This window comes from Eschrichtius robustus, chromosome 10 (genome assembly GCF_028021215.1).
Source record: "Eschrichtius robustus isolate mEscRob2 chromosome 10, mEscRob2.pri, whole genome shotgun sequence".
Lineage (NCBI taxonomy): Eukaryota > Metazoa > Chordata > Mammalia > Artiodactyla > Eschrichtiidae > Eschrichtius > Eschrichtius robustus.
In genome coordinates this window covers 80,913,323-80,925,557 of record NC_090833.1, presented here as the reverse complement: position 1 = coordinate 80,925,557, position 12,235 = coordinate 80,913,323, and the positions used below count along the sequence as shown (strand labels likewise).

Below are 12,235 nucleotides of genomic sequence, written 5' to 3'. Positions count from 1 at the left end.
CTTTTATAATTATGTAATTACCTTTACTCTTTGCTTTTTCTTGTGGATTTAAATTTACATGTGGGTTTACTTGGTATCAGCCTGAAGACCTCCCTTTAGTATTTACTGTAAAGTACATCCGCTAGCAGAGAACTCTGTTTTTCTCTTTTTTGAAAGACTTTTCCTGGATATAAGATTCTTGGTTGGTAATTTTTTTCTTTCAGCACTTTGACTAGGTCATCCCACTGCCTTCCTGTTGCGATGCAGTGTTCTCCACTGCTTCTGATGAGGAGTCAGCTGTGAATCTTACAGTGGTTCCCTAGTATGTAACGTGTCATTTTTCTCTTGCTGCTTTCAAGATTTTCTCCTTGTCTTTGGCTTTCAGCATTTTTACTATGTGCCTAGGCGTGGATCTCTTTGAATTTATCCTACTGGAATTTGCTGAGTTTCCTGGATGTGTAGATTAATGTCTTTCAATAAATCTGAAGTTTCCCACCATTATTTCTTTGAATATTTGTCTGCTCCTTTCTCCTCTCCTGGTGTTCCCATTACACGTTTGTGTGCTTAAAGGTGTCCCACATTTCTCTTGAGGTGCTGTTCACTTTTATTCACTTCATTTTCACTATGTTCTTTGAATTATATAATCTCTATAGATCTATCTTCACATTTATTGATCCTTTCTTCTGCCAGCTCAAACTTACTGTTGAGTCCCTTTAATGAATTTAAAATTTTAATTACTGGAAAACTCCAGATTTTCCATTTGGTTCTTTTTTAAAATTTCTCTCTCTTTACTGATATTCTCTATTTGATGAAACACTGCCTTTACACCTTCCTTCCTTTACCTCTTCAGGCATGGTTTCCTTTAGTTCTTTGAATATATTCATAACGGCTACCTTGAAGTCTCTGTTAAATTTGACATTGGTCACTCTCACAGAAAACTGAAACAGAAAGTTTCTGTTACCTGTGGGTTTTTTTTTTTCTGTTTGCATACTTTGTAGTTTTTTGTTGGAAACTGAACATTTTTGGTAATACATTGTTTGCAGCAACTCTGGATACTGCTTCCTCTTTCCACAGCTTGTTTTTTGTTGTTGTTGTCTACTTGTTTATTTGTTTTGTGACTTGGCTAAGCTATTTTAGTGAAGTCTATTTCTATTGTAGTATGAAGCCATTGGTGTTGTTCTTTAGATGGCACAGCCTTGGGCATGTGCATGGTCACCCTGGGATGACAATGGTTTTATCAGGGCTCTCTTTGACTGTCTCTTTCCCTGATCTCTCTGTTAAGCTGTCTGCCTCATTTGGTATTACACTCAGTCCTGAGGCTCCACTAATTGCTGGCTGATTGCTCTATTATTTTCAACAATGTCCTGGGGCATAAACTGCTCAGCAGTCTGATCCAATAAAATTTGGGCAGAGGTAGTCTTTGAGGCAAATCTGTGAGGTTTGTTCTGACCCCAGGATGGTTCCTCTTAGTTATCGCCTTCCCTGGGTCTCTCTGGTGAACCAGTTGGCCTATAGTTTAGCTGTTGCTCTTAATTAAGAGGAGCTATTGTTTTCTAAAGGGCCCTTAGGCCTGAACTTCCCCACACTCTCTTTCAAATTAAAGTCAGTTCCTTTGGGGAATATTTTGGAACTCTTTCCTTATGGACTGCTTCTCCCCCCACCCCGTCACTCAGTCACTACTATGGGTGCTGGGTGAGACAGCAGCCTCTAGTTTTCTTAGCTTTCTTCTCTCACTGTGAAACCTCTCTCCTACGAGTGAGCTGGGGTGAGGGTGACTGATGCCCCAGTACTCCTGCCTGTTGTGACTAGAGTAGAGCCTCCAATCTATGGGTGGGCTGTGCGGAGGAAGGGAGTCCCCAACCTGTCAGCTCTGCTTACCAGAAATTTAGCCTTTCCAACTTGGAGTTGGTGGGGTTGGGGGGAGGGGGGGGTGAGAAAAGCTGGTGGTCCACTCCTCCTAGCAAGTAACCCTTGACTGGGAGCTGAGGGTAGATGAAGCCCCAATTTCTTGGGCACACCAATCCTGAGTGGAGCTTTTGTTGAGCTGAGCTGGGAAGGGGTGGGGAAGGAGAAAGTAGGTTGTGATTCAAATGACACACACTCTTGCTGTTCTTACTCAGTTTTAGTAGATTTTCTTCAATAAAGATTTCATCATTTGATGTATGCCCACAGGGCAATTTCCAGAGACTTTAAATGGTTGCTTTTTTATAGTTTTCCCCAGCTTTGCTTGTTTTGCTCCTCATGCTACCATCCTGAAAGCAGAACTCCACCTAGTCTTTTGTACTAAAGCTACGTGTCTAGGACGGAAATTTCCTACTGGGTGAGATACTAAGACCTAACAAGCTTTCTATAGATAAGCCAGGTCTGAATAAACACGAGAGCCACTGTTACCACCAGCCATGGGCTTTTCTTTGAGATTCTCAATCCAACTCACCTTAGTTCCTTAAAAGTGTTCCATGATTAAAACTCTGCTGAGGTATAGCAGTTACTCTTGAGTCCCTTGAGCTGGTCTTGTCCCACCCCCAGGTCTGTTCATACTGACAGTTACTGTCCTTCTCTTGCTCAAGTCCCTTTGTATTAACTATTTCACATTTCCTCTTTCTGTCAATGCCAACAAGCTATCTTAGCCTCTGGATAGGATTTCTGGTCATTATATATGAAATTCTTACAAAACTGACCCATGTGCTTTCTGAAAAGGGAAGACCTTTACCGTCCTTCTTGATTTGGAAGTCATCTGATCTCTATTTCACAGGGCTTATCTGAAGATACATTTTCACAGTGGACACAGAGAAGCAACAGACAACTGATTTTCCTGATGAGGTTGAAATGTATTAAAATATGAGAAGAGGGCATTTCTTCTCTACACATAATTTTAAAGTCAGATTGAGAAAAGGAATTAGGTAGGGTGCTCCTACTGGTACTTGGAAGAAATGTGAAATCTCTCTTTTTGGAAAAATGCAAACCAAACCTAAAGATTTTATCTTTATCACAGTTAGTTATAGGAACACATCTCTTATTCAGACTCACTTGCCCAATTTCATTTTTCTAAACACACAGCCTTTGAACACTCACTCAGGAGAGAAGTTGCCAAGTCACTGCAAAACTGTACACATCCATATCCCAAGGACTGCCTCAAAAAGTCTCTGTCAGAAGCTCAGACTATTACTTTATAGCTAATCCCAACAAACGTTTTCTGGTTTCTATATCCAAGTAATCAGAAGCCACAACTCAGAAGAAAGGGAGAGTCACTAAAGGCAGGCACATAGGCATACTGAAAGCATTCATAAGAAAATAAACAACCAAAAGCTTTAACAAATAAATAAAACAATTCAAACTGTACACTGCTATGGGGAAATCGCCTGAGAAACCTCAGCAAGCCCAGAGGGAATCAGTGTATTCAGCATAATACAATAACTGAGGTTCAGGGAAATGATGACTCTGGGTCAAATAAGGGGAAAGAAATTATCTTCAGTATCCTCTGTTTAAAGAAAGAAGGGAATGTAAATTTTAGAAAAATGTCCCTCCAAAATGATGCTCAGGAGGTGCTATCCTCAGCTATATGGGAAACCCAGCTGTAGAGAAAGACATTTCTTGAGTGGTTCAAATGAATGAAGTTTAAGTGTACTTAAAATTTCAGTTCTTAAACACCTCACCCAGTTATTTTAAGATGTTTCTATTATATGAAAATGCTTCTAAACACCTGTTGAACCCTAAATTAGTAAAACGATACCTGGCATTCATACTAGTGTAGGCTGCTAAGAGAAATCATAAACACCCCAATGCCCACTCCCCCACAAAATAGTATCTAACCACAACTGTCCTGAGTCGGCAATAAAATACCCGAATTAGAAAGAGAGATCGTTTGGGCAAATGTGAGTTTTCAGAAGTATAATCTGAGGAGGAAAGAAAAAGTACCCACACAAACTTGATCATAATATTTAGAAAAACCTCTGATATTGTAACTGGAATTATGTACTATTTTGTTTAAGTAGCCATTGCTGCCATATATTTACATTCATATTTTTAAAGACAACTTTATGCCTACTAATTACCTAAGGAACCACAAGACAGAGGCTTGCCGCACACTTTTCCACATGAAGGGACAGGATCCGTGCATGTTTTCCGACCGCTACTTCCAAGTTCTAGCAATTGGCTGAGAGGGGTTTGCCCACAAGGGCAACAGCGCACCAGCTGGGGGAGACGTGGGCATGGCTGGCAGGGCTGAGGGTGGCACACCTGTGAACACGTGTGGTTCCCACATTTCAAGTCCCTGTTAAGAAAAACAACACTATTACATAATTGTTGCATAAAATACAGCTTTATTCTAACTGAGAAAAACATCAAACCTTACTTGCCACATATCTTTAAGCAGCCAAAGTCCCCAAATCCATCAGACTTTCCTATGTCTGTTCCACATAACACGTCTCGGGAGGTGCTGCCACAGTAGCATACTTGAGGACATAATTTCAGAAACAAAAGATTAGTAATCTGTACAGGTGCTTAAAATATTCTAAACAATCTATAAGAAAACACAAAATACTATTCACTAGTGTTGATTAGACCTGATGCAGAAATAAATGTGGCTTATACAGCAGCTCTAAGCCCCACTTAAGAGCTTCACCACAGGAAAAGAATTAAAAAGGCCTTATTAGACTCTGTCCATATCTCATGGTGCCCCTGCAGCACACCTCAACATGAGCATTAAAGTGAAGCAATCCTTTAAAGTAAAAGACTACTCTCTGGTCCATAAGGCCATGGTTGAAAACCATGGATTGTGAGGCTTTCTGCGGTCCTGCGGAGATGTTGCAGGAGATGGAAGCTAAACTGGTGGTAGTTACGGAGGAGTTGATAACTGGATTCCATCCTCACTTCAACCAAGCAGCAGAGATTTAATACTTCATATCCTGGGGTTCACATAAAATGCTTGGAAAAAGTCTCTGATGCTAAAAAGAAATTTAAAACTAGGCACAATATAAAATCCTTATTAATTTGTATTCTACTATTGTTAAATTTGAAGTAATCATGCTTGAGTACTGACAATGAGTAAAAAAAGTGTTTCAAATAACTTGAGACTTTTATTTACTGCATAGAGAACCCAGTCTAATATCTATAGATTTTTCTATGGGTTGAAGAAATAATGGGTTACTTTATTTCTTGAGATCAGCAATAAGTATGTGTTATATTTAAGGAGTTAGTTTCTAAAGCAAACTAAAAAAAAAAAAAAGTTTCTGACTAGTATGTAACAAAGTCTGGTAAGGACTAATTTTCATCAACTTAGATAATTGGTGGAATCAACAAATTGGTAAGCAAACCCTAGCAACTGAGAGCTTCTGCAAGCAGGCTTTTCTTTGCTAAGTTTCTGCTCAAATAGAACAGAGGCTTTTTTTCAGAGACATAAGAGAGCTGTGAACCAAAGAATCAAGGGTCAGAAAACTGTGACAATAACATTCTTTTCAAGTACACATGGAACATTCTCTAGGATTGACCACATACTAAGGCACAAAACAAATCTCAACAAATTTAAGAGTATAGAAACTATTTCAAGCATCTTCTCTGACCACAATGGCATGAAACTAGAAATCAACCAAGGGAAAACAAATGAGAAAAAAAACGATTACATGAAGACTAAACAACATGCTACTAAAAAACCAATGGGTCAACGAGGAAATCAAAAAGCAAACTAAAAAACAGCAAACTAAAAAATACCTCGAGGCAAAAAGTTTGCAAGTAACAAATGCTGGAGAGGGTGTGGAGAAAAGGGAACTCTCTTATACTGCTGGTGGGAATGTAAATTGGTACAGCCACTACGGAAAACAGTATGGAGGTTCCTCAGAAACCTAAAAATAGAATTACCATATGATCCAGCAATCCCATTCCTGGGCAAATATGTGGACAAAACTATAATTCAAAAAGATACACGCTCCCCTATGTTCACAGTAGCACTATTCAAAATAGCTAAGACATGGAAACAAACTAAATGTCCATCCACAGATGAATGGATAAAGATGTGGCACATATATACAATGGAATACTACTCAGCCATAAAAAAGAACAAAATAATGTCATTTGCAGCAACGTGGATGCAGCTAGAGATTATCATACTAAGTGAAATCAGAAACAGAAAGACAAATACCATATGATATCACTTATATGTGGAATCTAAAATGTGACACAGGGCTTCCCTGGTGGTGCAGTGGTTAAGAATCCACCTGCCAATGCAGGAGAAACGGGTTCAAGCCCTTGTCCGGGAAGATCCCACATGACGCGGAGCAACTAAGCCTGTGTGCCACAACTACTGAGCCTGCGCTCTAGAGCCTGCGAGCCACAACTACTGAAGCCCCCGTGCCTAGAGCCCAAGCGCCGCAACGAAGAGTAGCCCCCGCTCGCAGCACCTAGAGAAAGCCCGCACGTAGCAATGAAGACCCAAAGCCGCCAAAAATAAAATAAAATAAAATTAAATTAAATTAAAATAAAATAAATAAAATATGACACAAATGAGCTTATCTATAAAACAGAAACAACTCACAGACACAGAGAACAGACTTGTGGTTGCCAAGAAAGGGGGGGTGGGGGAGGGATGGACTGGGAGTTTGGGGTTAGTAGATGCAAACTATTACATATAGAATGGATAGACAAAAGGTCCTACTATATAGCACAGGGAACTACATTCAATGTCCTGGGATAAACCATAATGGAAAATATGAAAAAGAATGTATATATTATGTAAAACTGAGTTACTCTGCTGTACAGCAGAAATTAACACAACATTGTAAATCAACTATACTTTAATTAAAAAAATTTAAGCATGTAGATCTCAAAAAAAAAAAAGAAAGAAAAGAAAATTGTGACAATAAAAACAAAAGTAGAGCCCCTGATCAATCAGGAAATAATCTGAGTACAACACTAAAAACTCTACTATGCTTAGGCACAAGAGACAGAAATATGAGCTGATGACAGAAGAGTTGGGTGGAGTCACTGCTGGTTAAAGAGTATTAAGGAACAAAAGACAGTCTGCAGAAAGGTCTCTGTTGCCAGCCTGAACCTGTTCAGCATTTTTACCAACACGTGAATGAAGACCCAGAAGGAATGCTTATTAAATCTCCAGAAAAGGCTGAAAGTGATCTTAGGAGAATTACAATTCAAGAAGATAAATAAACTACACTGATGGCCAAAATGCTTTGCTAGATATTTAATATGGACAAACAAAAAGTCTTCAACTGGGTTTGAAAAATCAGCTACATACACAAAAACAGAAAGGAAGAGACTGGGATCCATACAAATCTGACAAAAAAGTGTGATTCAGCCCAATATGTATCAAGAGCTAAAAATGGTCCAAATCAAAGGGACTCTCCCACACTACAATCTACACTGCTGAAACCAAACTGCCAATATATACTTAACTCCTGCCTTATCTCGAAATGGATTTGAGGCAGCATATAAGGATACATGAGATATATCTAGAGAACGTAAATTAAAAGATGTGAAAAGAAAAAGAAAAACAATGGTAAGGATAGAGAATGAATCACAGCTAAAAAGTACACACTATAAAGACGAACATTAGGTCAGTTATACCAGCTTCCTAAGATATAGTCTTTGAGGAAAAACAACTTCTTGGAACTAAGACCAGACAAGACTTTCTTCCAAGAGGATCCATAAACAGAATACTGAATAGTATATGGCACAATTCCCTACATAAAATCCTTATAGTGCACAGCACAAAACATTTCATAGGGTTATTTCTTATTGTAAGTGCAAGCGCAGATCAATAGCATCACACCAAAGTAAAATCTAATAAAATAAAACTATATAACCAATACACAGCAGCTCAGGATCCCTGAAGACTAGAGGCAGTCATAAAAACAGAGGAACTACACAATATGGGGTCCTTTGAGACTCACTTCTTTCACTTAGTATAATGTTTTGGAGGTTCATTCACTTCATAGCATGTATCAATCCTTCATTCCTTTTCATGGCTGTATAATATTCCTTTTTATGGACATATCACATTTATTCCATTCATCATTTGATAGAAATCTGTATTGCTCACACATTTTGACTATTACGAAAAATGCTGCTATGAACATATATTCACAAGTTCTGTATGGACATATATTTTCATTTCTCTTGGGTATATGCCAAGGAGTTGAATTGCTGGATCACATGGTAATTCTATGTTTAACCTTTAAAGGAACTACTGGACAGTTTTCTTTTTCTTTTTCTTTTTTGGCCACACCACACGGCTTGTGGGATCTCAATTCTCCGACCAGGGATTTAACCTGAGCCATGGCAGTGAAAGCCCAGAATCCTAACCATAAGGCCACCAGGGAACTCCCCTGGACTGTCTTCTAAAGTGGTTATACTATTCTGCCCTTATTGTGGTTTTAATTTACATTTTCCTAGTGTTTAAAGGTGTTAAGCACCTTTCATGTGTTTATTGACCATTAACATATTTTCTTTTGTGAAGTAGCTGTTCAAGTCTTTTGCTCACTGTGTGAGTTGTTTGTCTTTTTTTGGTTGATTTGTAGGAGTACTTTATCTTTTTCTTTTTTCTTTGGTAGGAGTACTTTAAATATTCTGAATACAATCTGTGATTTATCAATTCATTTTCTTAATGTGATAAAGTTCAATTTATCAATTATTTTCTTTTATGGTTAGTATTTTTGTTGCTCTATGAAGTCTCTGCCTGATCCCAAAGTCATGAAAATATTCTCTTATAGTTTCGTCTGGAAACTATGTTTCTGGGTTTTACATTTAAGCCCATGACCCATATAGTATTAATTTTTGTGTAAAGAGTGAGACAGGGGTTGAGGGTCACTTTTTTTTCCCATATATACATCCAGCTGTTCTAGGACCATTTGTAAAAAGACTCCTTTTTCTACCGAATTAACTTAATATCTTGGTTGAAAATCAACTGACTGTATATATTGAGGTCTACTGCTGGACTCTATTGTCTTCCATTGATCTACTAGTCTACCTTTACACCAATAACCACAATGTCACAATTACTGTAACTTTGTAAGTCTTAAAATCAGGTCTTTCAACTGTTCCTCTTCAAGATTACTTTGGCCTTTCTGGGTCTTTTTCAAGTAATTACTGCAAAAAAATTTCACAAGCAGTTACTTTTAAACAGCATTAAAAAAAATCTACCGTCCAAATTCTATAGGACAATGACCTATACTGGTATTATGCAACCAAAATAATGAAAACCATCTAGGGAGTTCCCTGGAGGTCCAGTGGTTAAAGACTCTGTGCTTCCACTGCAGGGGGCGTGGATTCGATCCCTGGTAGGGGAACTAAGATCCCACATGCTGCAAGGTGTGGCAGAAAAACCCCCCAAAAACAAAAAACCGTCTAATCATTCATGTATCTCCAGTTCTCTCTACCCAAGGTACCAAACCTAATAGAGTCTTTGTGACTACAGGCTTGAGACAAATCCATGTCATCAAGACAACCATAAATAAGGTTCCAGAAAAGTACCCAAGTACTGCTGGCTGGTGTGCTCACCACTTACCTTGGTTTAATATGATCCGACAAGGCTGGCATGGACCCCCATGGCACAGCTCAGCACAGTGGTGCCGACCACAATTCAAAACATTCTCACAAGGGTTAGAACAGTGGACTGAGATGGCCTGACCACAGCGAACTGTGTGCCTGTAAAAATAGATGTAAAGACAGCATTAGTCTAATGTTGGATATTGAGGTCCTATTTGACAGCTAAACTAACCTTCCCCCAAAACCTACTAAACCTTTTCTCTTTGCCCAGTTTCCCCTACTTTTTCTCTTTCCCTCTTCCAATCATTTCCTCAATTCCTCTTCCCTTCTCCACTCTTTCTTCTTTTTCCTCCTTTTCTTTCCTTATTTCCTATTCTGCCTTTTTTCTCTCCCCTATTTTCTGGCCAGTGAGGAACTGAGGGCCTAAGTATTTGTTACAATGTGATTTCTTCTCTGAGTTGAAACAGCACGCAGGAGGGGAAAGAGCCTGGAGCTCCCACAGTATCTTACAGAGGTGGGTAGGGAGGTTGGGAGGTGTAGTTGTAATGAACATTCTTGGAATGAAAGCACAATGGCATTCTCCTGGGACCTGGCACTCTGGCATTTTAGGCAGTTATGATACTTAAGAACATGCTGTATGTGACTTTGATTCAGGATGGGGAGATCATTCTGGCTTTGTTCTAATAAACATCCCGATTTTGCCGACTTGTCCGCTAGAGAAGGATATGAGGCCGCTGCTCTTAGACAATCATCTTCAGGTTTCTTTCCAGGGTAATGGTTTAGACCTTGGAGTCTACTCTCCCACAAGAAGTTTTATTCTATCCCCCTACTCCCACTCCAACTACATATTTTGTTTTAAGAAGTCACTGTTACATACATAGATGATCAGTTTCCAGTGCTCAGCGTCACAGCTAACATCAACCCCTTGAGGAAGACACTATTATTTCTACCATACGATACGAAAAATGAGGCTCACCAAGAAGAAGCAACTTGCCCAGGTCAACAACTAGTTAGTGGCAGAGCCCAAATCTGACCTGGGCTTTCTGACCCATAGCCCCTTGCATGTGACTCTCTGTAAGGCCACACTGCTACCCTTGTAAGTTCAGTAAACATTTAAAAAATGCTTATCACTGAAAATCTGCACTATCCCATCTCGTCTTGTAGTTCAGAAATCATTTTGCGGTCTTAACTGGGCCTCCGCAGCTATCAGTGATCCTTGCACTGATAAAGCAGGAGAACTTGCATTGTAAAGAAAAGAGAGCGGGCTCTGGGGCTACTTATTCTTTCATTCAACAATATTCACTGAAAACCTAGACACCAGATACTATGCTAGGCACAGATAAGTGGCCCTTGCCTCCTGGACCTTAGCAGGCCTGGGTTCAATTCCTGGTTCTTTCACCCAGTAGAGAGGTTAAGAAAAAAGTCCCTGTCACCTTGGCATTGCATCTGAAATGGGTAATCTCACTATTTTATAACTTCTTAATCACCCATAAGATTGCAGGATTAAGGCAGCACAGGAAATTACTATTTACGGAAAAGTACTATTTACACCTACCATTTATTAATGGTAGTAAATAAATACTATTTGCACCTACCTACTAATCTTTTATTTTAGAAATTCATACATAAACCATTAATGTGGAAACTGAAGTCTTCTTCGGAGTACAATTCTAACTTTACCTGGTCCGTCCACATTCACATGGTTTAGTCATAAATGCAGGGCAGGGTGGGCAAGGTCCAGGATGGCAGAGGCTGAAAAAGAAAGGCTGTAATGAATAAATCATACCCATGTATCCAAACTTAAACAAAGCTGCCCCAGCTGGGCCCTACTATGAATATGGCAACAAATAAACTTCCTACGAAATGTTTTAGTATTTGTCTAAAGTTGATTAAACTATTTAAACAAAGATACCAACAATGTTTTTATATAGAAAGAATCGATAGCAGTATCATCTTAGAATATTTAACGAGAAAAGTAAAGCCCAAGTCAAATTACTGGTTTTATTTGGGTCTGATAGTCAAAGATAACATTTCTAAATATGGTCTTGGCCCACTTAGTACAGTGAGTAGGGATAAAAAGAGTCTGCCACTCAGGATGGCCAATGGGGTCCTTTAGAGGATCAGAACCTGAACAAAGTAACAGAGCTTAAATCTGCTAGATCCATGAGAAGTACAGACATTTTCTCATCAGCTGGTAAAGTGATAACCAGGTGATAGGCTAACAATGGGAACATTGAAAAGAAGGTTGCTTGGGGTGAGGGGAGGCATGTTGCTAAGTAACAAAGGGGAAAGGGACGCATGGAAAAAAACCGTGCCTAATTTTTGCTATAGGTCAGAATTAGGCCTCTGAATAGTATGCTTTTTATAGGAGCTATGCTATAAAGAGAACAAAGAAAAAATGAACAAAATGGAAATAAATTCCAATTCAAATAAATACTGCCCTCTTCAAAGCAGACACCCCTGGTAAATTACACACCTGTACAGAAATATCACTACTTAAAATATTTTGGGAACTTTGGGGAGGGGCAGGGGGGACACCTATGTGATGGCAAATCACAATCCTTTGGGAATTAAAAGCCAATCAGAGGGGACTTCCCTGGTGGCGCAGTGGTTAAGAACCCGCCTGCAAATGCAGGGGACACGGGTTTGAGCCCTGGTCCAGGAAGATCTCACATGCCGCGGAGCAACTAAGCCCGTGCGCCGCAACTACTGAGCCTGCACTCTAGAGCTGGCGAGCCGCAACTACTGAGCCCATGTGCCACAA

The 12,235-nt window shown here is 39.4% G+C and overlaps 1 protein-coding gene across 4 annotated transcripts in view; it reads right to left on the bottom strand.

Moving 5' to 3' along the window:
• The window catches only part of NFX1 (nuclear transcription factor, X-box binding 1), an 84,615-nt gene that overhangs the window by 36,278 nt on the left and 36,102 nt on the right, over positions 1-12,235 (bottom strand). For all 4 annotated transcript variants that reach the window (XR_011075105.1, XM_068552113.1, XM_068552114.1 and 1 more), the window contains exons 6-9: positions 11,152-11,223; positions 9,491-9,630; positions 4,331-4,430; positions 4,032-4,249 (exon numbers count right to left, since the gene is read on the bottom strand). Coding sequence is in view for 3 of the 4 variants with exons in the window: in XM_068552113.1 (XP_068408214.1) it covers positions 4,032-4,249; positions 4,331-4,430; positions 9,491-9,630; positions 11,152-11,223 (530 nt within the window). In the remaining variant the exon portion in view is untranslated. The remainder of the gene's footprint in view (positions 1-4,031; positions 4,250-4,330; positions 4,431-9,490; positions 9,631-11,151; positions 11,224-12,235) is intronic.